The 27,363-nt window shown below is 38.9% G+C and overlaps 1 protein-coding gene across 1 annotated transcript in view; it reads left to right on the forward strand.

The window, feature by feature from the left end:
- LONP2 (lon peptidase 2, peroxisomal) overlaps positions 1-27,363 on the forward strand; it is a 530,106-nt gene that overhangs the window by 386,508 nt on the left and 116,235 nt on the right. The window contains exon 13 of the mRNA XM_053719407.1: positions 24,305-24,444. Coding sequence (XP_053575382.1) covers positions 24,305-24,444 — 140 coding nt within the window. The remainder of the gene's footprint in view (positions 1-24,304; positions 24,445-27,363) is intronic.

Raw genomic sequence — 27,363 nt, forward strand, 5'->3', positions numbered from 1 at the left:
CGAGATATTATTGGATCCCTCCTCTCAACAAAAAGTCTCCCAGTTTATAGCTTGGGAAACTGAACTTAACTTCACGGTTGACGCCGACTCTTGGTACAGAGAACTCGAGTTTACTAGAAAGTTATTACACTCCACATCCCTTTGGGAACTCCACTATAAAATCACAGTGAGATGGCATCTGGTCCCAGTTACCCTTCATAAGATATATAATTCTCACTCTCCTCTCTGCTGGAGGGGCTGTGGACAAATTGGAACTCAGGCACATATTTGGTGGTTTTGCCTGAGACTCTCCCCTACATGGCTCTGGTTAACTAACTTACTTAACTCTCTAGGCATAATTATACAGCTTAACCCCCAAATTGGTCTACACCACCTCAACTTCCCGGCCCTCACACCTACACAGAAAGCCTTGTCCATTTATGTTCTGATGGCCACTAAACTAGAAATCGCAAAAGCCTGGAAACAAGTCTCTCCTCCTAGCACCCCACAGATCTTAGCTACAGTTAATTACATATCTAAGATGGAAGCCCACTCCCACTCAGCCCTAGATAAACTAGATTTTTATCATGCAACTTGGGCCCCTTGGTGGGAAAAATTCTCTAACTAAACTAATTCTACATTGTTTGGACCTTGGCCACTTCTCTCTGACACCATACACCATCAACATTAGATACTACTGCCTTGTCATAGTACTCACCCTCTTCTCAGTCCCTTTCCTAACCCACTACTTTCTCCTTATCCTCTTCTCCGTTCCTCGCCCCATTAAGCTTCGCCAAACTACCCTATGAGAGCATATATATCCCCACTTACTTACTATTAATATAAAATTGAGGAAGATACTTTCTCTTTCTTCTCTTCGTTTTACGTGAAATGTCATACAACATTAGATTATAGCGTTAATGATTGTCGTTATTTCCCTGTATTCATACTTTTCAAAATGTTGCCTTTGTATGATATTTTTGTATTATGTGTTTTCCTCAAACAAATAAAAATATTTAAAAAAAAAAAAAAAAATTATCAAGTTTAGCCGTGGGTACAAAACTCAGTCCTTTCTCCAATATCACTCTCTCAGTGGTGGTCAATTGGTGAGAACTGAGGTTGATTATATTACTTAATTCCACCCCCGGCGCCATTGCCGTGGTGGTCTCCCCCTGGCTGTTCCCCTTACGCCTGCGACCACTTCTCCTGGGGTGTTTTTTGACCGGGTGGTCATGGGTTGGGAGCCTGTAGTAGTGCCCATTTCTACCAAGTCACCCTGTTCAGGGTCAGAACTGTTATCTGAGCTTTCAACAGTGTTTAAATTCCTAGGCTTATATATAAATATATATAAAGTAGTTATACATATTTTACATGATCTTCACATAGAAGAACATTTTTATGTAAAGATCATTGGAATGTAATGAAATATTTATAACTACTTTCGGGTTAGCACTGTAGGTATATTTTAGTGTTGTGCTAGCGCATAAGCGATAAGTGTTAGTTCCCCCCCCCCCCCCCAGTTTGCGCTCTCCAATGAAGTCTATGAGAAGTTAGCGCAGTCGTGAAATCCAAAGTCCTGAAGTTAGCGCACAACAGCTTTCGTTCACATGCAAACATTTTACTTTCAACTTGTGCTCAAGCAATCACATTTACTTTCAAACATTGGCGCTCCACTCATAATCTGGCCCAATGTATTTAACCATGTTGCGTCTCTCGTCTGATTCCTATAAATGTTTCCTTGTATTCCAACTATGTTTATAGCGCTGCGGAATCTGTTGGCGCTCTACAAATAACTGATAATAATAACCCCTGCAAAGGGGAGCTAGCTGAATACATCCAATGATGCAGGAGACAAGAGACAAATCTGTGTAGACACCAGTTGCCCGTCCTCTCTGAGTATTGCATGGCTGAAGCTGAGGATATGTGCATATGCTTTTCAACAATGTATACAAAGAGAACAACATAAATTCATATAATAGAAGTGAATTTAAAAGTGCCTTAAAATGAAATGTTCTATCTGAATTATAAAAATGTAATTTTGACTTTCATGTCCCTTTAAGATTAAAGGGACATAATAGCGCAAAAATGCATTGCTCTATTGTTTTTCATTTGTTTTTTCACAACTACCGGCCTATAACTATAGTGCAAGCCTGCTCCTCAAGGACTCAGAAGCTGTGAATGCATCTTGAGAAATGTTCCCTGTATTGTGGCCTTGTGAGCTACGGCTCTAATCATCCTTAAAGAGACAGTAATTCCTATCATATATACGAAACTGTTCATTTCTGTACATATTTGTGTATCAATGCCTTATGGACCACTCACTGTCCCACTGTCACCCATTTGTAGATAGTAACACACCTCATAAGCAGAGAAACTAAAAACTCTGTGCAGTTGCATAGTTTATAAAAACTGTAATACAATTTATAATGCTCCTTTTTAGTTGCAAGAAACTGATTTTTTGCCAAGAGGGTATTGTGACTCTTCTCAGGACTGATTGTGCCCCTGATATAAGTATCTGTGGCTTTTCCTTGTTGGGGGTTTCCTGCTTCTGTTCATGATATTCTTTTCCTGGAGTACTTTATTAAAAGCTTTCCATATGTGCACAGAGATAAGAGAGTTAGTGCTTAGCAGCAGATTGCTACCTCTGCACAGCATGGCAGTACTTAGTGGCTGCTGCACAGCGAACATTATCATCAAACTGTTGTTACAGATAACTTGGCTTTCTCCAACATAGGTGTGTCCGGTCCACGGCGTCATCCTTACTTGTGGGATATTCTCCTCCCCAACAGGAAATGGCAAAGAGCCCAGCAAAGCTGGTCACATGATCCCTCCTAGGCTCCGCCTACCCCAGTCATTCTCTTTGCCGTTGTACAGGCAACATCTCCACGGAGATGGCTTAGAGTTTTTTAGTGTTTAACTGTAGTTTTTCCTTATTCAATCAAGAGTTTGTTATTTTCAAATAGTGCTGGTACGTACTATTTACTCAGAAACAGAAAAGAGATGAAGAATTCTGTTTGTATGAGGAAAATGATTTTAGCAACCGTAACTAAAATCCATGGCTGTTCCACACAGGACTGTTGAGAGCATTAACTTCAGTTGGGGGAACAGTTTGCAGTCCTTTGCTGCTTGAGGTATGACACATTCTAACAAGACGATGTAATGCTGGAAGCTGTCATTTTCCCTATGGGATCCGGTAAGCCATGTTTATTTCGATTGTAAATAAGGGCTTCACAAGGGCTTATTTAGACTGTAGACATATTTTGGGCTAAATCGATTGATATTAACACTTATTTAGCCTTGAGGAATCATTTATTCTGGGTATTTTGATATATTTATATCGGCAGGCACTGTTTTAGACACCTTATTCTTTAGGGGCTTTCCCAAAGCATAGGCAGAGTCTCATTTTCGCGCCGGTGTTGCGCACTTGTTTTTTGAGAGGCATGGCATGCAGTCGCATGTGAGAGGAGCTCTGATACTAATAAAAGACTTCTGAAGGCATCATTTGGTATCGTATTCCCCTTGGGTTTGGTTGGGTCTCAGCAAAGCAGATACCAGGGACTGTAAAGGGGTTAAAGCTTAAAACGGCTCCGGTTCCGTTATTTTAAGGGTTAAAGCTTCCAAAATTGGTGTGCAATATTTTCAAGGCTTTAAGACACTGTGGTGAAAGTTTGGTGAATTTTGAACAATTCCTTCATGTTTTTTCGCAATTGCAGTAATAAAGTGTGTTCAGTTTAAAATTTAAAGTGACAGTAACGGTTTTATTTCAAAACGTTTTTTGTACTTTCTTATCAAGTTTATGTCTGTTTAACATGTCTGAACTACCAGATAGACTGTGTTCTGAATGTGGGGAAGCCAGAATTCCTATTCATTTAAATAAATGTGATTTATGTGATAATGACAATGATGCCCAAGATGATTCCTCAAGTGAGGGGAGTAAGCATGGTACTGCATCATTCCTTCCTTCGTCTACACGAGTCTTGCCCACTCAGGAGGCCCCTAGTACATCTAGCGCGCCAATACTCCTTACTATGCAACAATTAACGGCTGTAATGGATAATTCTGTCAAAAACATTTTAGCCAAAATGAACCCTTGTCAGCGTAAGCGTGGATGCTCTGTTTTAGTTACTGAAGAGCATGACGACGCTGATATTAATATCTCTGAAGGGCCCCTAACCCAATCTGAGGGAGCCAGGGAGGTTTTGTCTGAGGGAGAAATTACTGATTTAGGGAACATTTCTCAGCAGGCTGAATCTGATGTGATTACTTTTAAATTTAAATTGGAACATCTCCGCATTTTGCTTAAGGAGGTATTATCCACTCTGGATGATTGTGAAAATTTGGTCATCCCAGAGAAACTATGTAAAATGGACAAGTTCCTAGAGGTGCCGGGGCTCCCAGAAGCTTTTCCTATACCCAAGCGGGTGGCGGACATTGTTAATAAAGAATGGGAAAGGCCCGGTATTCCTTTCGTCCCTCCCCCCATATTTAAAAAATTGTTTCCTATGGTCGACCCCAGAAAGGACTTATGGCAGTCAGTCCCCAAGGTCGAGGGAGCGGTTTCTACTTTAAACAAACGCACCACTATTCCCATAGAGGATAGTTGTGCTTTCAAGATCCTATGGATAAAAAATTAGAAGGTTTGCTTAAAAAGATGTTTGTTCAGCAGGGTTACCTTCTACAACCCATTTCATGCATTGTCCCTGTCACTACAGCCGCATATTTCTGGTTTGATGAACTGATTAAGGTGCTCGATAGTGACTCTCCTCCTTATGAGGAGATTATGGACAGAGTCAATGCTCTCAAATTGGCTAATTCTTTCACTCTAGACGCCTCTTTGCAATTGGCTAAGTTAGCGGCTAAGAATTCTGGGTTTGCTATTGTGGCGCGCAGAGCGCTTTGGTTGAAATCTTGGTCGGCTGATGCGTCTTCCAAGAACAAGCTACTAAACATTCCTTTCAAGGGGAAAACGCTGTTTGGTCCTGACTTGAAAGAGATTATCTCTGATATCACTGGGGGTAAGGGCCATGCCCTTCCTCAGGATCGGCCTTTCAAGGCAAAAAATAGACCTAATTTTCGTCCCTTTCGTAAAAACGGACCAGCCCAAGGTGCTACGTCCTCTAAGCAAGAGGGTAATACTTCTCAGGCCAAGCCAACTTGGAGACCAATGCAAGGCTGGAACAAGGGAAAGCAGGCAAAGAAACCTGCCACTGCTACCAAGACAGCATGAAATATCGGCCCCCGATCCGGGACCGGATCTGGTGGGGGGCAGACTCTCTCTCTTCGCTCAGGCTTGGGCAAGAGATGTTCTGGATCCTTGGGCGCTAGAAATAGTCTCCCAGGGTTATCTTCTGGAATTCAAGGGACTTCCCCCAAGGGGAAGGTTCCACAGGTCTCAGTTGTCTTCAGACCACATAAAAAGACAGGCGTTCTTACATTGTGTAGAAGACCTGTTAAAAATGGGAGTGATTCATCCTGTTCCATTGAGAGAACAAGGGATGGGGTTCTACTCCAATCTGTTCATAGTTCCCAAAAAAGAGGGAACGTTCAGACCAATCCTAGATCTCAAGATCTTAAACAAATTTCTCAAGGTCCCATCTTTCAAGATGGAAACCATTCGAACTATCCTTCCTTCCATCCAGGAAGGTCAATTCATGACCACGGTGGATTTAAAGGATGCGTATCTACATATTCCTATCCACAAGGAACATCATCGGTTCCTAAGGTTTGCATTCCTGGACAAACATTACCAGTTCGTGGCGCTTCCTTTCGGATTAGCCACTGCTCCAAGGATTTTCACAAAGGTACTAGGGTCCCTTCTAGCTGTGCTAAGACCAAGGGGCATTGCAGTTGTACCTTACCTGGACGACATTCTGATTCAAGCGTCGTCCCTCCCTCGAGCAAAGGCTCACACGGACATCGTCCTGGCCTTTCTCAGATCGCACGGCTGGAAAGTGAACGTGGAAAAGAGTTCTCTATCCCCGTCAACAAGGGTTCCCTTCTTGGGAACAATTATAGACTCCTCAGAAATGAGGATTTTTCTAACAGAGGCCAGAAAGACAAAGCTTCTGGACTCTTGTCGAATACTTCATTCCGTTCCTCTTCCTTCCGTAGCTCAGTGCATGGAAGTGATCGGGTTGATGGTAGCGACAATGGACATAGTTCCTTTTGCGCGCATTCATCTAAGACCATTGCAACTGTGCATGCTCAGTCAGTGGAATGGGGACTATACAGACTTGTCTCCAAAGATACAAGTAAATCAGAGGACCAGAGACTCACTCCGTTGGTGGCTGTCCCTGGACAACCTGTCACGAGGGATGACATTCCACAGACCAGAGTGGGTCATTGTCACGACCGACGCCAGTCTGATGGGCTGGGGCGCGGTCTGGGGATCCCTGAAAGCTCAGGGTCTTTGGTCTCGGGAAGAATCTCTTCTACCGATAAATATTCTGGAACTGAGAGCGATATTCAATGCTCTCAAGGCTTGGCCTCAGCTAGCGAGGACCAAGTTCATACGGTTTCAATCAGACAACATGACGATTGTTGCGTACATCAACCATCAGGGGGGAACAAGGAGTTCCCTAGCGATGGAAGAAGTGACCAAGATTATTCTATGGGCGGAGTCTCACTCCTGCCACCTGTCTGCTATCCACATCCCGGGAGTGGAAAATTGGGAAGCGGATTTTCTGAGTCGTCAGACATTGCATCCGGGGGAGTGGGAACTCCATCCGGAAATCTTTGCCCAAGTCACTCAACTTTGGGGCATTCCAGACATGGATCTGATGGCCTCTCGTCAGAACTTCAAAGTTCCTTGCTACGGGTCCAGATCCAGGGATCCCAAGGCGGCTCTAGTGGATGCACTAGTAGCACCTTGGACCTTCAAACTAGCTTATGTGTTCCCGCCGTTTCCTCTCATCCCCAGGCTGGTAGCCAGGATCAATCAGGAGAGGGCGTCGGTGATCTTGATAGCTCCTGCGTGGCCACGCAGGACTTGGTATGCAGATCTGGTGAATATGTCATCGGCTCCACCTTGGAAGCTACCTTTGAGACGAGACCTTCTTGTTCAGGGTCCGTTCGAACATCCGAATCTGGTTTCACTCCAGCTGACTGCTTGGAGATTGAACGCTTGATTTTATCGAAGCGAGGTTTCTCAGATTCTGTTATCGATACTCTTGTTCAGGCCAGAAAGCCTGTAACTAGAAAGATTTACCACAAAATTTGGAAAAAATATATCTGTTGGTGTGAATCTAAAGGATTCCCTTGGGACAAGGTTAAGATTCCTAGGATTCTATCCTTCCTTCAAGAAGGATTGGAAAAAGGATTATCGGCAAGTTCCCTGAAGGGACAGATTTCTGCCTTGTCGGTGTTACTTCACAAAAAACTGGCAGCTGTGCCAGATGTTCAAGCCTTTGTTCAGGCTCTGGTTAGAATCAAGCCTGTTTACAAACCTTTGACTCCTCCTTGGAGTCTCAATCTAGTTCTTTCAGTTCTTCAGGGGGTTCCGTTTGAACCCTTACATTCCGTTGATATTAAGTTATTATCTTGGAAAGTTTTGTTTTTAGTTGCAATTTCTTCTGCTAGAAGAGTTTCAGAATTATCTGCTCTGCAGTGTTCTCCTCCTTATCTGGTGTTCCATGCAGATAAGGTGGTTTTACGTACTAAACCTGGTTTTCTTCCAAAAGTTGTTTCTAACAAAAACATTAACCAGGAGATTATCGTACCTTCTCTGTGTCCGAAACCAGTTTCAAAGAAGGAACGCTTGTTGCACAATTTGGATGTTGTTCGCGCTCTAAAATTCTATTTAGATGCTACAAAGGATTTTAGACAAACATCTTCCCTGTTTGTTGTTTATTCAGGTAAAAGGAGAGGTCAAAAAGCAACTTCTACCTCTCTCTCTTTTTGGATTAAAAGCATCATCAGATTGGCTTACGAGACTGCCGGACGGCAGCCTCCCGAAAGAATCACGGCTCATTCCACTAGGGCTGTGGCTTCCACATGGGCCTTCAAGAACGAGGCTTCTGTTGATCAGATATGTAGGGCAGCGACTTGGTCTTCACTGCACACTTTTACCAAATTTTACAAGTTTGATACTTTTGCTTCTTCTGAGGCTATTTTTGGGAGAAAGGTTTTGCAAGCCGTGGTGCCTTCCATTTAGGTGACCTGATTTGCTCCCTCCCTTCATCCGTGTCCTAAAGCTTTGGTATTGGTTCCCACAAGTAAGGATGACGCCGTGGACCGGACACACCTATGTTGGAGAAAACAGAATTTATGTTTACCTGATAAATTTCTTTCTCCAACGGTGTGTCCGGTCCACGGCCCGCCCTGGTTTTTTAATCAGGTCTGATAATTTATTTTCTTTAACTACAGTCACCACGGTACCATATGGTTTCTCCTATGCTATTATTCCTCCTTAACGTCGGTCGAATGACTGGGGTAGGCGGAGCCTAGGAGGGATCATGTGACCAGCTTTGCTGGGCTCTTTGCCATTTCCTGTTGGGGAGGAGAATATCCCACAAGTAAGGATGACGCCGTGGACCGGACACACCGTTGGAGAAAGAAATTTATCAGGTAAACATAAATTCTGTTTTTTACATACAAACCATCATGGATTTGCTGTGATCTCTCCTCTTTTGCTACGTTTGCATTTTGCCATATTGATTTGCGTTAGGGGATAGTTCTCCGATATTGGTATTCTAGATAATGGAAGAACATTCTATTTAAAAAAATATATATGTGTGTGTGTGTGTAAAAAGAGGACAAGAAGTCAGCACTTGGTAGAGAAATAACCCTGAAATCAAATATAAACACTCTTGATCCTATTTCTACTGCCCAAAAACCAAACAATAGATATGCAGAGGCCCCTGCCAGTGCACACCTATAGTGTGTGTGTGTGTATGTATGTATATATATATATATATATATATATATATATATATATATATATATATACATATATATGTTTTTTACAAAAAGAAAGGGGAGTCCAGTATATCCAAAGTGAATTGAACGATACAATTATCAAATATTTCTATCACTGTATCCAAGAGCCACTTAAACCCTGCATTTGCTCCTGTCAGTAGAAAACAATTTCCGCAACACCCAGAGATGACATAATTCACATATATGAAAGAATGGGGATGTGTTTAGGAGCGCCTATTAAAAGGCCGGGTCTAAAATGAAGTGTGTGAACTGTAATATGTCAGCACAATGAAAGGATCTTAAAATTACCCAAATTGACAAGAGTAATGTAACATATAATTATCAAGTTTAATAAAACATATAGTTATCAAGTATAATATAACATATAATATCAGCAGGTGATCACAAGTATAAAAAGCTTAAAAGTATATGGATCCATAATACTTAATAAAAACAATCCATAATGACATAATTGTAGGTACAATAACAAAGAATAAAAAAGTCAAATATAAAAATAAAAACAATAGAGCAGTGCACAATATGATACAGTGAGAGATTACTGTATAATGATGTTACAGAATAAAATATAAAATATAAAACAGATATGGGTTGGAGGTTCTAAGAAAGAACAGTGAGAATAAGGGTCGTGGAACCAGGGAAAAAGTATGTGTATACCAAAAAATATATATGATTATATCAAAGGTAAAAAATGTAGAAGTCCAAAAAATAAAACAAAATGTAAAAGTTTATGATGTATAAGTCAATTGCAATATCCTCGTGATCCAAATGTCAATCCAAAATCCTGTGCATCAATTCAAATGTGAAGAATCCAGTGTAAACAAAACAATAATGTCATAAGCCAAACAGTCGAAAAGCTGTGAACACTAGTTAGCAATAGTATATGCAAACAAACTCCATATGGTGAGTTTTATTCCTATTATTGTAAGCTTATTTTAAACAATACTGCCCTATGTTGTATTTTTCTTTTTTTACAGGGATTGGATCTCCTTATATATTTTTTCACAATATTTTTTCACAGGATTTTATTTTTTATTTTTGGTTTTTATATCACACATTTTGTATGAAGTTTGTTTGCATATACTATTGCTAACTAGTGTTCACAGCTTTTCGACTGTTTGGCTTATGACATTATTGTTTTGTTTACACTGGATTCTTCACATTTGAATTGATGCACAGGATTTTGGATTGACATTTGGATCACGAGGATATTGCAATTGACTTATACATCATAAACTTTTACATTTTGTTTTATTTTTTGGGCTTCCACATTTTTTACCTTTGATATAATCATATATATTTTTTGGTATACACATACTTTTTCCCTGGTTCCACGACCCTTATTCTCACTGTTCTTTCTTAGAACCTCCAATCCATATCTGTTTTATATTTTATATTTTATTCTGTAACATCATTATACAGTAATCTCTCACTGTATCATATTGTGCACTGCTCTATTGTTTTTATTTTTATATTTGACTTTTTTATTCTTTGTTATTGTACCTACAATGATGTCATTATGGATTGTTTTTATTAAGTATTATGGATCCACATGCTTTTAAGCTTTTTATACTTGTGATCACCTGCTGATATTATATGTTATATTATACTTGATAACTATATGTTTTATTAAACTTGATAATTATATGTTACATTACTCTTGTCAATTTGGGTAATTTTAAGATCCTTTCATTGTGCTGACATATTACAGTTCACACACTTCATTTTAGACCCGGCCTTTTAATAGGCGCTCCTAAACACATCCCCATTCTTTCAGACTCTCCTTTGGGTATCTAGAGACCCAATTGTTATAGGAGCTTGGGTATTCTCAGTTAGCGCCGTCGGACAGATCATATTTTAGTACATAATTCACATATATATTTGTGCAAGGGCTAATATGAAACCTCAGACTGTTCTGGTTACTGCCACCAATATATCAGCACAACCCCACAGGAATGCAGAGAATCTGTCATAACCACAAAATAGATATAGCTTATTATTGATTTTGGGGTCTCTCACCCTCTCGGCTTGCAATTCCAGCTTGCAGTATGCTACCCACGGCATCTGCGGTTAATAACGTCACAGTCCACAGGAGGAGGGAACAGAGAAAGTACAGCCTCACAGTGAAATCAGTGCAGTGTCAAGCAATCCAACTGGTATTAAAAGGATCCAAAAAAAGAAAGAAGACTTGCTTGATAAAATGCAAAAACTTTATTCCATCAACTTTAAAACTTTAGGTAACAAGATATCTTAGAACAAGATGGGCATAACTATTGTGTCTTATCCAATTGGGTTGTGTATTGCCCTTTTCTTTCATGTAATTGGCAAGAGTCCATGAGCTAGTGACGTATGGGATATACAATCCTACCAGGAGGGGCAAAGTTTCCCAAACCTCAAAATGCCTATAAATACACCCCTCACCACACCCACAATTCAGTTTTACAAACTTTGCCTCCTATTGAGGTGGTGAAGTAAGTTTGTGCTAAAGATTTCTACGTTGATATGCGCTTCTCAGCATTTTTGAAGCCCGGGATGTGAATGGAGTATCACCTATTGAATACAATGGTTTTCCTCACGGGGATCTATTTCATAGGTTCTCTGTTATCGGTCGTAGAGATTAAAGGGACAGTTTACTCAAAAAATTTCTCCCCTTTAATTTGTTCCCAATGATCCACTTTACCTGCTGGAGTGTATTAAATTGTTTACAAGTAGCTCCTTTACCCTTATATTGGCATTTGAAATTGTTAATTTAGCATGTGGTTTCCCCACCTATTCTGAAAGTTTGTGGCCGCGCGTACCAGCTATAGATAAGCTTTGTAAACACAGCCAGCAGAAGAAATTACACTCCCAGTGTGATAAAGCAGAGATAAGGTAATACAATGTTGATTTTCCATTGTTCTCTCAAAGTATTGGTGATTGTTTTAAGGACAGATATAAGATAAAGAAGCAGGTATATGTGCACAATGTGATACAGTAATGAGATCTGATTATACCTACAAGCTCAACCTATTTTATTAGGCTGTGGCTTCAAAACACAAAATCAGAGCTTTAATATACAGAAATAAGCCTTAAAAAGCTAATTTTCATACATTTTTTACTCTGCAGTTGGTAAAAAAAGCAATTGTAAACACATTAAGGGAAAAACTATTTTACAGTATACTGTCCCTTTAATCTCCTACCTCCCTTTTCAGATCGACGATATACTCTCATATTCCATTACCTCTACTGATAACTGTTTCAGTACTGGTTTGGCTATCTGCTATATGTGGATGGGTGTCTTCAGGTAAGTATGTTTTCATTACTTAAGACACTCTCAGCTATGGTTTGGCACTTTATGTATTTATATAAAGTTTTAAATATATGTATTGTACTTATATTTGCCATGATTCAGGTTTCAATATATTTCCTTTTGCAGACTGTCAGTTTCATATCTGGGAAATGCATTTTTTTAGAAATTTATTTCTTACCTGGGGTGTAGCCTTTTTTCAATTGACTGTCATTTTTCTAAATCGTGGGCAGAATTAGGCTCGCGAGGGCGCAAAATGCTAAAGTTTATTGCGTCATTTTTGGCGTGAGATTTTTTTGGCGCGAAGTTAAGTTCGTTGACGCAAATTTGTCATTTCCGGTGTCTTATTTGAGGCTGGGTCATTTGACAAGGATGCGTCATCTATGACGCGAGTGTGTCATTTCATTATTTTAGACCCCATTCCTATTTGCCTCTTGCCTTTTTCTATGTCAGAGAGTTATTCTGTTTGCATTTTTTCCCATTCCTGAAACTGCCATATAAGGAAATTGATAATTTTGCTTTATATGTTGTTTTTTTCTCTTACATTTGCAAGATGTCTCAATCTGTTCCTGTCTCAGAATTCACTGCTGGATCCCTGCTGCCTGTTAACAGTTCTACCAAAGCTAAGTGCATTTGTTGTAAACTTGTGGAGATTATACCTCCAGCTGTGGTTTGTAATAGTTGTCATGATAAACTTTTAAATGCAGATAATGTATCCATCAGTAGTAGTTCATTACCTGTTGCTGTTCCCTCAACATCTAATGCACAAGATATACCTGTAAATTTAAAAGAATTTATTTCTGATTCTATTCAGAAGGTTTTGTCTGCCATTCCGCCTTCTAATAAACGTAAAAGGTCTTTTTAAACTTCTCATAAGGTTGATGAAATTTCAAATGACCAGCAACATACTGAATTATCCTTCTCTGATGAGGATCTATCTGATTCAGAAGATCCTGCCTCAGATATTGACACTGATAAATCCTCTTATTTATTTAAATTGGAGTATATTCGTTATTTGTTAAAAGAAGTGTTGATTACATTGGATATGGAGGAAACTAGTCCTCTTGATATTAAAACTAGTAAACGTTTAAATTCTGTTTATAAACCTCCTGTGGTTATTCCAGAGGTTTTTCCAGTTCCTGATGCTATTTCTGATATGATTTCTAAGGAATGGAATAAGCCTGGTACTTCTTTTATTCCTTCTTCAAGTTTTAAAAAATTGTATCCTTTGCCAGAAGTTAGATTGGAGTTTTGGGAAAAGATCCCCAAAGTTGATGGGGCTATTTCTACTCTTGCTAAACGTACTACTATTCCTACGGAAGATAGTATTTCTTTTAAAGATCCTTTAGATAGGAAACTTGAATCTTTTCTAAGGAAAGCTTATTTATATTCAGGTCATTTTCTTAGGCCTGCAATTTCTTTGGCTGATGTTGCAGCTGCTTCAACTTTTTGGTTGGATACTTTAGCGCAACAAGTATCGGATCATGATTTGTCTAGCATTGTTAAGTTGATTCAACATGCTAATAATTTCATTTGTGATGCCATTTTTGATATTATCAAAATTGATGTTAAATCTATGTCTTTAGCTATTTTAGCTAGAAAAGCTTTGTGGCTCAAATCTTGGAATGCTGATATGACTTCTAAATCCAGATTGCTATCTCTTTCTTTCCAAGGTAATAAATTATTTGGTTCTCAGTTGGATTCAATAATTTCAACTGTTACTGGAGGGAAGGGAGTTTTTTTGCCTCAGGATAAAAAAACCTAACGGTAAATCTAAAGCTTTTAACCGTTTTCGTTCCTTTCGTCAAAATAAGGAACAGAAACCTAATCCTTCCCCCAAAGAATCTGCTTCCAATTTGAAACCTTCTTCAAATTGAAATAAACCCAAGCCATTTATGAGATCAAAACCAGCCCCCAAGTCCGCATGAAGGTACGGCTCTCATTCCAGCTCAGCTGGTAGGGGGCAGATTAAAATTTTTCAAAGATGTTTGGATCAATTCGGTCCAAAATCAATGGATTCAGAGTATTGTCTCTCAGGGGTCCAGAATAGGATTCAGAGTAAGACTGCCTGTGAGAAGATTTTTTCTCTTACGCATTCCGGTAAACCCAGTAAAGGCTCAGACTTTTCTGAAGTGTGTTTCAGACCTGGAGTTATCAGGGGTAATCATGCCAGTTCCGTTTCAGGAACAGGGTCTGGGGTTTTATTCAAATCTATTCATTGTCCCAAAGAAAGAGAATTCATTCAGACCAGTTTTGGATCTAAAGATTTTGAATCGATATGTAAGAGTACCAACTTTCAAAATGGTGACTATAAGGACTATTCTGCCTTTTGCTCAGCAAGGGCATTATATGTCCACAAAAGACTTACAGGATGCATATCTCCATATTCCGATTCATCCAGATCAGTATCAGTTCCTGAGGTTCTCTTTTCTAGACAAGCATTACCAATTTGTTGCTCTTCCTTTTGGCCTAGCGACAGCTCCAAGAATCTTTTCAAAGGTTCTAGGTGCCCTACTCTCTGTAATCCGAGAGCGGGGTATTGTGGTGTTTCCTTATTTGGATGATTTCTTGGTACTCGCTCAGTCTTTATGTTCTGCAGAATCTCACACAAATCAACTAGTGTTGTTTCTTTGAACACATGGTTGGAGGATCAATTTACCAAAAAAAGTTCTTTGATTCCTCAGACAAGGGTAACCTTTTTAGGTTTCCAGATAGATTCAGTGTCTATGACTTTGTCTCTAACAGACAAGAGATGTTTGAAATTGGTTGCAGCCTGTCGGAACCTTCAGTCTCAGTCATTCCCTTCAGTAGCTATGTGCATGGAAGTTTTAGGTCTCATGACTGCAGCATCGGACGCAATCCGCTTTGCTCGTTTTCATATGAGACCTCTCCAGCTTTGTATGCTGAACCAATGGTGCAGGGATTATACAAGGATATCACAATTAATATCCTTAAATCCCAATGTTCGACTTTCTCTGACTTGGTGGTTAGATCACCATCGTATAATTTTAGGGGCCTCTTTCGTCCATCCAACCTGGACTGTGATCACAACAAATGCAAGTCTTTCAGGTTGGGGAGCTGTTTGGGGATCTTTGACAGCACAAGGAGTTTGGAAATCTCAAGAGGCGAGATTACCAATCAATATTTTAGAACTCCGTGCGATTCTCAGGGCTCTTCAATTTTGGCCTCTGTTGAAGAAAGAACCGTTCATTTGTTTTCAGACAGACAATGTCACAACTGTGGCATATGTCAATCATCAGAGTGGGACTCACAGTCCTCAAGCTATGAAAGATGTATCTCGGATACTTGTTTGGGCGGAATCCAGTTCCTGTCTAATTTCTGCGGTTCATATCCCAGGTATAGACAATTGGGAAGCGGATTACCTCAGTCGTCAGACTTTACATCCAGGAGAATGGTCTCTCCACCTAGATGTGTTTTCTCAAATTGTTCAGATGTGGGGCTTCCAGAAATAGATCTGATGGCATCTCATTTAAACAAAAAACTTCCCAGGTACCTGTCCAGGTCCAGGGATCCTCAGGCGGGAGCAGTAGATGCATTGACACTTCCTTGGTGTTATCAACCTGCTTATATTTTCCCGCCTCTAGTTCTTCCAAGAGTGATCTCCAAGATCATCATGGAGCAATTGTTTGTGCTGCTGGTAGCTCCAGCATGGCCTCACAGGTTTTGGTATGCAGATTTTGTCCGGATGTCCAGTTGCCAACCTTGGCCACTTCCACTAAGGCCAGACCTTCTATCTCAAGGTCCGTTTTTCCATCAGGATCTCAAATCATTAAATTTGAAGGTATGGAGATTGAACGCTTAGTGCTTAGTCATAGAGGTTTCTCTGACTCAGTGATTAATACTATGTTGCAGGCTCGTAAATTTGTTTCTAGAAAGATTTATTATCGAGTTTGGAAGACTTACATTTCATGATAAATTATCTTGGCATTCTTTTAGAATTCCTAGAATTTTACAGTTTCTTCAGGATGGTTTGGATAAAGGTTTGTCTGCAAGTTCCTTGAAAGGATAAATCTCTGCTCTTTCTGTTTTATTTCACAGAAAGATTGCTAAACTTCCTGATATTCATTGTTTTGTGCAGGCTTTGCTTCATATCAAGCCTGTCATTAAATCAATCTCTCCTCCCTGGAGTCTCAATTTAGTTTTGAAGGCTTTGCAGGCTCCTCCGTTTGAGCCTATGGATTCTTTGGACATTAAACTACTTTCTTGGAAAGTGTTGTTTCTTTTGGCCATCTCTTCTGCTAGAAGAATTTCTGAATTATCCGCTCTCTCTTGTGAATCTCCTTTTCTGATTTTTCATCAGGATAAGGCGGTTTTGAGGACTTCATTTAAATTCTTACCTAAGGTTGTGAATTCTAACAACATTAATAGAGAAATTGTTGTCCCTTCCTTGTGTCCTAATCCTAAGAATCCTTTGGAGAGATCCTTACATTCTTTGGATGTGGTAAGAGCTTTAAAATATTATGTTGAAGCTACTAAAGATTTCAGGAAGACTTCTAGTCTATGTGTTATATTTTCTATTTCTAAGAAAGGTCAGAAGGTTTCTGCTGTTTCCTTGGTTTCGTGGTTAAAGTTTTTGATTCATCAAGCTTATTTGAAGTCGGGTCAAGCCAATTACAGCTCATTCTACTAGATCAGTCTCTACTTCGTGGGCTTTTAAGAATGAAGCTTCAGTTGATCAGATTTGCAAATCAGCAACTTGGTCTTCTTTGCATACATTTACTAAATTCTACCGTTTTGATGCATTTGCTTCTTCAGAAAAGTTCTTCAGGCAGCTGTTTCAGTTTGATTCTTCTGCTTTTGATTTAAGTTTTTTCCTTTCATTTATGAGAATAAACTTATATTTTGGGTTGTGGATTATTTTTTTGCAGCAAAAAATTGCTGTTTTTATTTTATCCCTCCCTCTCTAGTGACCCTTGCGTGGAATTCCACATCTTGGGTATTGCTATCCCATTCGTCACTAGCTCATGGACTCTTGCCAATTACATGAAAGAAAACATAATTTATGTAAGAACTTACCTGATAAATTAATTTCTGTCATATTCGGAAAGGGTCCATGAGGCCCACCCCTTTTTTATGGTGGTTATGATTTTTTTGTATAAAGCACAATTATTTCCAAATTCCTTTGTTGATGCTTTTTACTCCTTTCTTTATCACCCCACTACTTGGCTATTCATTAAACTGAATTGTGGGTGTGGTGAGGGGTGTATTTATAGGCATTTTGAGGTTTGGGAAACTTTGCCCCTCCTGGTAGGATTGTATGTCCCATACGTCATGGACTCTTGCCAATATGAAAGAAATGAATTTATCAGGTATGTTCTTACATAAATTATGTTTTTAAATGTGTTTGTCAGGTGTAGAACCTTAGGCTATGAGTACGGCAAACAGCCGAAACGCGTAAGCCGGCGGTGCTTCGCCATCTTGATCTGATTTGTGTTCCCTCCTGGAATTTTATTTTAAATTTGATGGAATAAAACAGACAAGGGACAGTATACTATAAAATTGTTTTTCCCTTAATGTGTTTTTAGGTTTTTTTTACCAGCTGCAAAGTATAAAATGTATGAGATTTGCTTTTTAAAGTTTATTTGTGTATATGAATTGGCTGATTTTGTGTTTTGAAGCCACAACCTAATAGAATGGGTTAAGCTTGTAGGTATAATCAGATCTCATTACTGTATTACATTGTGTACATATACCTGCTTCTTTATCTTATATCTGTCCGTAAACCAATCACCAATACTTTGAGAGAACAATGGAAAATTAAAATGTTATTACCTTATCTCTTCTATACTCCATTGGGAGTGTACATTCTTCTACTGTCTGTGTTTACACAGCTTGGCCTTAAGGCCAAAAACTTTCAGTATGGGTGGGGATACCACAGGCTCAAACTATTTAAATGCCAATATAAGGGTAATGGAAATACTTGTAAACAATTTGATACACTCCAGCAGGTAAAGTGGATCATTGAGAATAAATTAAAGGGGAGACATTTTTTAAGTAAACTGTTTTTTTTTAAGGGACATGAAACCCAATTATTTCTTTATTTCATGATTCAGATAGAGCATGTGACTTTAAACAGCTTTTAGTTTGCTTCTTTTATCTAATTTGTATTGATCTCTTAAAAGGATAACTAGGTAGGTTCAGGAACTGCTGATTGGTGGCTGCACTTATGACTCCTGTTATTGGCTCATCTAAAGCATTCAGGTAGCTCCCAGTAGTGCATTGCTGCCTTTTTGACAAAGGATACCAAGAAAATTAAGTAAATTAGATAATAGAAGTAACAGGGGTGGAACTACCTTTGGTGCAGCAGATGCAGTGGCACCAGTGGAGGGGGGCCATAACAGCCTGTATATACAATAGTAGTGTGCAGAATGTGTACAATCCTAATGCAGGGGAGCATTTTATTAGTGCAGTTTGCAGGTCTATCTATCCTCAAAATTATTATACAGAACATACTATTGCTTATTACTGAGTTTGGGGGGCCCAATGAAAACTTTGCACCAGGGCCTTCTATTGATTAGGTCCACTACTAAGAAGTGAATTGTTTAAAACTGTATGCTCTATTTTAATCATGAAAGAAAAAAATTGTGTTTCATGTGCCTTTAGAAAAAAAATGAAGAGCACAATTTTCTTCTATTCCCTGTCTTATGGAAGCACGACTTCTGACAAATTTCAAAATGTATTTCAATTTGCTGCCCCCCCTGTATCTTGTGACAGACATCAGCCAATCATAGACTTATATGCATATACACTGTGAAATCTTGCACATGCTCAGTACAAGCTAGTGCCTCATAGTGTGCATGTAAAAAAAAGACTGCACAATTTGATAAGTAAATTTGAAAGTCTCTTAAAACTGCATGCTCTAGCTGAATCATGAAAGTTTAATTTTTAAAGTTTTAGTGTTTCTTTAAACATGAGTGGACAGCATCTTAGTCACTCACTATTTAAATGATAACTTACAAAAGATCCAACTCTAGTAACAGAACAATATGCATAGTACACACTGGTAATAAGCTGCATGGCTGGCTAACAAATATAAAGAAAATCTCTGTTTTAACATAATACCCTCAGTTCTGTTAATTCTCTGAAGAAGGCTACTTAACATATGCAGTAGGTTAGACTGACATCAAAGCATTATATTATATAATTACAGCCTGTGTTCTAAATGTTTCAGTAATACATTTTATAATTTGACTCATATTCTCCTAAAAGTGACATAGAGTGACTGGCGAAAAATGGTTTCAGACTTGATTTACATCAATATGAGAAATGTGGCATCTTTTGGTCTCGCATCCTCTTTATGTAGTATCTTTGTTCTGCACCAGATATTGGAAATACATTGTATTTATAAAATAAAGTAGTGTCAGTCACATTTTAACATAACATTTGAGCCTATGCTATGAACAGACATACTGTTGCCACAGTTATTCTGATCCATTCAACACTCACCGCTTATGATCTTTTAAACCCGTTCAACTCAGACCATGCTCCATCTTTATATCAAGGTTTATAATACTTGCATATATAGTATAAAAAGGGTGCTTGATAATTTCCATTCATATGATAATCACTTGTTAATGTACTGTATTGTCTCCCTCCTTAGCGTTCTTTGTACCAATTTATACAGTGTTATATTTTCTCTTTATCTGTTATGATGTTACCACCATCTCTTTATCGAAAATATAATAAAGAAAAAAAGAGCTTTTTTATTGGGGGGGGGGGAGGGGGTTACAACTAGAGGCATGCTTACAAATAAGACGCTGGGGTCTGAGGAGGTGCGCTCGTGTCGAATGCTGATAGGGTCAAGGTTGAACGAAGGCTGCACTCTCGCTGCACTCTCGAAAAACGGTGTGATGGACTGTAAATTCCTAGAGAAAGGGAATAGAGAGGCGCCACATAGAGTAGTATTGTTAAAAAAGACTGGTATGGCAGGGTAGAGGTGGGACAAAACCCCTTCAGATGGCTACTCACAAGAGGAAGCGGCACGACTGGAGTGCCTAGCAGAGCGTGACGGGATCAACAGAGTCGCCCGTTAGACTCGTACGGCAAAGGCGAACGTCAAGCGTCTGTCACGTATCCAATTGCAGGAACCAGGGGAGATATCCAACGAAGCGTAGTACAAGGTAGCCCTCAGTTTACGCCGGGGTTAGGTTCCAGAAGGAATGGTTGTAAATCGAAACCGTTGTAAATTGAAACCCAGTTTATAATGTAAGTCAATGGGAAGTGAGGGAGATAAGTTCCAGGCCCCTCTCAAATTTGTCATAAGTAACACCTAATACATTTTTTTTTAAAGCTTTGAAATGAAGACTTTAAATGCTAAACAGCATTATAAATCTAATAAAATAATCACACAACACAGAATATATAATTAAACTAAGTTAAATGAACAAAAACATTCGCTAAACAGCATTATAAACCTAATAAAATAAACACACAACACAGACTTCACTTGCATTTTTCTGCAAACAGTTCTTTCTATGCATTCCAATCTGGACTGATTTATAGACCGGAAGATCTTGTTCCTTTGAAATCTGCTCATTAGCTCAGGTCTGGTTAAACCGATTAATTTCAGCTTGCTTAGCTCTGCTGCAACACATGCGGACAGCTCCACCTACTGGTTATTTTACTAAATGCACTGCTTCTCAATGCTTTTCAATAGCAGTCACATGACTGGAAAAAAAGGTTGTTATTCTGAAACGGTGTAAATTGAACCGTTGTAAAACGAGGGCCACCTGTATTAGGTACAAAACCTGCAATCAAGTGCACTAGATTATATCTTGTTTTCTTGCAAAATTAGAAATTCTCAGTTTAGCACTGCCCCAATGTTTTAAGAGCAGAGGAGTTTTTACTCTGTCAGTTCCCAGACAGAGTAAAAAATCCTCTGCTCTTAAAACATTGGGGCAGTGTTAAACTGAGAATTTCTAATTTTTCAAGACAACAAGATCTAATCTAGTGCACTTGATTGCAGGTTTTGTACCTAATACTATGCTGCGTTGGATAGCCATCTGAAGGGGTTTTGTCCCACCTCTATCCTGTGAGTAGCCATCTGAAGGGGTTTTGTCCCACCTCTACCCTGTGAGTAGCCATCTGAAGGGGTTTTGTCCCACCTCTACCCTGTGAGTAGCCATCTGAAGGGGTTTTGTCCCACCTCTACCCTGTGAGTAGCCATCTGAAGGGGTTTTGTCCCACCTCTACCCTGTGAGTAGCCATCTGAAGGGGTTTTGTCCCACCTCTACCCTGTGAGTAGCCATCTGAAGGGGTTTTGTCCCACCTCTACCCTGTGAGTAGCCATCTGAAGGGGTTTTGTCCCACCTCTACCCTGTGAGTAGCCATCTGAAGGGGTTTTGTCCCACCTCTACCCTGCCATACCAGTCTTTTTTAAGAATACTACTCTATGTGGCGCCTCTCTATTCCCTTTCTCTAGGAATTTACTGTCCATGCTTACAAATAAAACTGCTATCATGAAAAGACAATGTTTCCATAGTCTGCAGCAAGCTTACATCCAGGTATCTATGAGATTGCAGAACTATTCATTACTTTGCAAATTTGGCAGTCAAATTCTCATTAATTCACTACAGCAATGCAATATGTAGCAAATTAATAATATTACATATCTTCTTGGTCATTATTGTAGATACTGTCATTAATTGATATACATTTGGAAATAGTTTTGAGTTATAAAATGACTCAATTTTGTTTTCTACATATATTTATTATTTTCAGGGCTAATTTCTGGCATTGGTTAGAACTATGAACTAACATATGTTAAGATATAATGATGCTAACATATAGGGGTGGAGCAGGGTTCCCAAAATCAAATAATAAAACTATCACATACCATTGTAGAGAGACTTTAACCTTTAATTCCAGATGTTGTTCCCAGGACTAGCAAGAGCGTGCGTACCTAACAGTCACTATTTTATACGGCAAGTCCTTCAAATCGTGCAAGATCATAGCAAAATCTCACAAAATAAAAGTAGATAGAGGGGCTAAATGGTAATTGCTCACAGAGCAGATACTCTAGTGAGTTGATCTTTAAATAAAGAATTCTTGTATACATCATTACAGTTTTTCCTTTCTTAAGGTTACATCAGGCATAAAGGAGAATTTTAGTTGTTACATTTCTCTTTAACTAATAGCTCTATGTTATGTATTTTACTGTCCTTGATAATGAACCCTTAGGATACTATGTATGCATATTTATAGTGGAGAAATGACATGCTCCTGAAATGCATAGGGTTAAACACGTAGTTAAAGTACCACTTGTGCAGCTGCTGATTGGGTCAGCCATAGGTTCTGTTTGGGAACTTAGCTGTATCTTATGAATTACTCTGATGAATTAGAGCATGTTATTTTTCCACTATAATGGCCCTTTAAGGTATGCTGAATATACCTGAGGTTTCATGCCTTTATCATAGGCAGACCAGAATATCTTATTTACAAAATACATTTCTTTTTAATCACCTGAAAAAAAAAATATTTCCTTGGTGTCCTTTGGAGTTTTTAAAACTAGATGTATTGAAAAGGTAAGTGTTTTCCCAAGGTCCATCTGATTGGCCCACATTCTAATTCTACCTGTGTAACTGTATGAAATAGACCCCAGTACTAATGTCATTAAGATGCTGAACATGTTTGCTGCATCACGGTATAATGTGATTATGCTGCCTGCTAATGGCTCTTCCCAGCATCTCTATTAGATTTACTGATGAGTTGGGCTTGGGGAGCAGAGAAAACTAATGGACCATCCAGATTAGTATTGTTGGTCCCTGATGTTTAATTCTGTCTTCTAGAACTTAACAGCAAATTTGTTAACATGCCTTGTGTACAGCTCGGAAAGAAAATGTAAAATGTATCCAAAATGTTGTGCTATTTCCTATTGAAGTTTTATTGGGATTCATTCTCTCTATATTTTAACTTGTATCTGTCACTTATCTAACTTTTCCACGTTTCCCGACACAGCTTCATTTTATTTATTTTTTTCCTGGTATTCTCCTGTCTTTAAGATTCTTAACAAACCATTTGTTCACTCTTTATCTATTCCCCACATTACAGGTCCTAGCTCAGTTTCTCTTACTCTCAACAATTCATAGTCCCTCATTTTGTTTAATTTTCCTCTCTTCATATGTGTCGTCTTCCCCCACATATCTGCATCCTCTCTTTCCTAGCTGCAGCCATATTTATTTTCCATCTCTCCCCTATACTTATAGCTCCATGTACAGTGGAGGTTCTAGGGGTGGAGTAAGGGGTGCAAAGCAACCCCATTCTTCTATTTTGCACCCCTATTGGGCTGAAGAGGAGGGTAAAAGGTTAAAATGACTACTCCCTGCTCCTGTTCTTTTAGATAGGCCCTGTCCCACAAATGTCCAACCACAACCCCTAAACTACCTAGCTCAACCGTCAGAACACGTGACTCCCCCGGCCCTGACCCTGCACATACACTGCTATAACTGCACCTCCACCGACCCTGTAGAACAAGACAAAATATATCTCCCCTACATATCAGCTCTGTTTGTCTCTCCTGACCTAAAGCTCTCTAACTATACTAGTCTATTTTTACATCTGCATTTCTTCCTTTCTCTTCAATGCTTACTCAGCCATATTTCATCTCCCATATCTCCAACATAACAAAAATGAAATACCCATTATTTCTGTCACACTCACATTTTATTCCAAAACATGCTCCTTCCATCTGACTTTTGCCCTCATTTATCTGCTTTAACACTATAAAGGCAACATAGATTCTAGAGGTACAGAGATAATGTTATTTTATATTTATTAAAATATAATTTTGATCATTTTGATTTTTAATTTGATAAAGAATATGACCTAGAAGCAAGTAAAAGATTCTAAACAAAACAAACTTTCATTTGGATAGTGATCTATAATAGTCTGTCTTCCTTCTAATGGTTATCTTGTGCATGAATATAAATAGAAGATTGCATTGGATTTGGTCAGTGATATACCACTTATCTTTCCAACTCATTATGGATGTTGAATCTTAGCTGAAGTGGCAATTCATCTCCATTTAATTTATCAATGTCATTGTAAATGGCTTCTCTGAGTACTCATGAGGTTTTCTTATCTCAGAACACAAGATGACCCCAGAGGATTCCAAATCTGGAATTGTCAGTGAGACAGCAGACCTGGCCTTGCCTCCTGAAATGCCAATTCTTATTGATCGTCATGCCTTGAGAGATATCCTGGGAGCTCCAATGTATGAAATTGAGGTAATGAACCTGGTCCCAATATATACAAGACTGTAACTTTGTCTCTGTTAAAATACCGTATAATGGCAGATGAGCTATGTTTGCACAGATCTTAATATCTAGAGAAAAAATTTAATTTAGGTAATCATTAAAATTTCTCACATGATGATTGCATCTTGCAGTTGCTCTGAGCTGCAGGTGCTTAGCTTCTGCTTCTGCTGACGAAACTTTTTTTTTCCCCCCCTTCTGCCGCATATGCCACATTCCATATAATATGTAATTTGATAACCACATAATCTATATTAAAGGGATAGGAAAGTCAAAATGAAACTTGCATGATTCAGATAGAGCGTGTCATTTTAAGACACTTCTATTTTCAAATGTGCTTCATTCTCTTGGTATCCCTTGTTGAAAAAGAATATGCACATATCCTAAACTAGTGGGAGCTAGCTGGTTATTGGTGTCTGCACACTTTTGTCTCTTGTGATTGACTAATTAGATATGTTCAGCTAGCTGTTAGAAAGGATAAAGTATGAAGCAATGTTAGCACTTCCCTTCAGGTGCTCTCTGCCAGCACCGGTTCTCCCAAACCGTGTATATAAGCAGAAAGTGTAGAAAGTGGCGGCGCTGTGTCACCTCCAGAGAACCAAGCTGCCCACGTCCTCTGAGTCAACCTTGTTGCTTTCACTTCCAAAATAAAAGAGCTCAAAATAGACAATGTGGTAGGCGCACAAACTGGTTATACTCACAAGATTGCAGTTAAAATAAGCCTTTTATTAAAATCATCACAAAGGTGTCTTCAGGTGCAGCTTCAGGTTTTATTTAAAATACAGCTCTACGCGTTTCGGCTAAAAGAAGCCTTTATTAAGAGCATAAAGTTATAACAGTTTCTGGAACAAATGGTTATCTAGCGGTTAGTATGGCAATGCTGTTCTTTCAGCAAAGGATAACAATAGAATGAACTATATTTTTTATAATAGAAGTAAATTGAAAAATTGTTTAAAATTAAATGTTCTATCCAAAGCACGAAAGAACATTTTGGGGTTTCCTGTCCCTTTAATACAATAGTCAGTAGAAGTTATCTTTAAATCTGCTGATGCAGCCCACATAGCCACTAAAACTTTACAGACACCTTACAATTTCACTTTTGTGTCTGGCTCCATAAAGTATTGCACTGAATTTTAAGGCACTATGAAGGGTATAGATGTTCTATTATACTGTCCTCCTCATACTGCCTCACCTTGCACAACTAACTGAAAAAGATTGATGTGTGATAGTTACTCACATACCATCCTCCTTACTCCCCTTGCTATATGCTGCACAGTCCATCGGGCTATCTAACAACCTCTACCAATTTAACCTTCACTGTTTAGATCTGATGTAGGATTCAAAGTTTCACCCCCCCCCCCCTTTTCCCATTAACAAACAGCATGATTAAGGTAGGTCAATTTGGTAATTCTAATGGTGCTAGTATTAATTTGTCATATTAATTAAAAAGGTGCAATGCATAAAATGTTTCATTATTAAACATATTACATTATTGCTATATACATTTATTGTTTATTTTGTTGTTTTGCTGTAAAATACAAGTGTGCTTGTTCCACTTTCTTTCATGTAATTAACAAGAGTCCATGAGCTAGTGACGTATGGGATATACATTCCTACCAGGAGGGGCAAAGTTTCCCAAACCTTAAAATGCCTATAAATACACCCCTCACCACACCCACAAATCAGTTTTACAAACTTTGCCTCCAAGGGAGGTGGTGAAGTAAGTTTGTGCTAGATTCTACGTTGATATGCGCTCCGCAGCAAGTTGGAGCCCGGTTTTCCTCTCAGCGTGCAGTGAATGTCAGAGGGATGTGAAGAGAGTATTGCCTATTGAATGCAGTGATCTCCTTCTACGGGGTCTATTTCATAAGGTTCTCTGTTATCGGTCGTAGAGATTCATCTCTTACCTCCCTTTTCAGATCGACGATATACTCTTATATTTACCATTACCTCTACTGATTCTCGTTTCAGTACTGGTTTGGCTTTCTACAAACATGTAGATGAGTGTCCTTGGGTAAGTAAGTCTTATTTTCTGTGACACTCTAAGCTATGGTTGGGCACTTTATTTATAAAGTTCTAAATATATGTATTCAAACATTTATTTGCCTTGACTCAGAATGTTCAACTTTCCTTATTTTCAGACAGTCAGTTTCATATTTGGGATTATGCATTGAATTATCATATTTTTCTTACCTCAAAAAAATTTGACTTTTTTCCCTGTGGGCTGTTAGGCTCGCGGGGGCTGAAAATGCTTCATTTTATTGCGTCATTCTTGGCGCGGACTTTTTTGGCGCAAAAATTCTTTTCCGTTTCCGGCGTCATACGTGTCGCCGGAAGTTGCGTCATTTTTTGACGTTATTTTGCGCCAAAAATGTCGGCGTTCCGGATGTGGCGTCATTTTTGGCGCCAAAAGCATTTAGGCGCCAAATAATGTGGGCGTCTTATTTGGCGCTAAAAAATATGGGCGTCGCTTTTGTCTCCACATTATTTCAGTCTCATTTTTCATTTGCTTCTGGTTGCTAGAAGCTTGATATTTGGCATTCTTTCCCATTCCTGAAACTGTCTTATAAGGAATTTGATCTATTTTGCTTTATATGTTGTTTTTTCTCTTACATATTGCAAGATGTCTCACGTTGCATCTGAGCCAGAAGATACTACAGGAAAATCACTGCCTGCTGGATCTACCAAAGCTAAGTGTATCTGCTGTAAACTTTTGGTAGCTATTCCTCCAGCTGTTGTTTGTAATAATTGTCATGACAAACTTGTTAAAGCAGATAATATTTCCTTTAGTAATGTACCATTGCCTGTTGCAGTTCCCTCAACATCTAAGGTGCAGAATGTTCCTGATAACATAAGAGATTTTGTTTCTGAATCCATAAAGAAGGCTTTGTC

The sequence above is a fragment of the Bombina bombina genome, chromosome 1, assembly GCF_027579735.1.
Source record: "Bombina bombina isolate aBomBom1 chromosome 1, aBomBom1.pri, whole genome shotgun sequence".
NCBI lineage: Eukaryota > Metazoa > Chordata > Amphibia > Anura > Bombinatoridae > Bombina > Bombina bombina.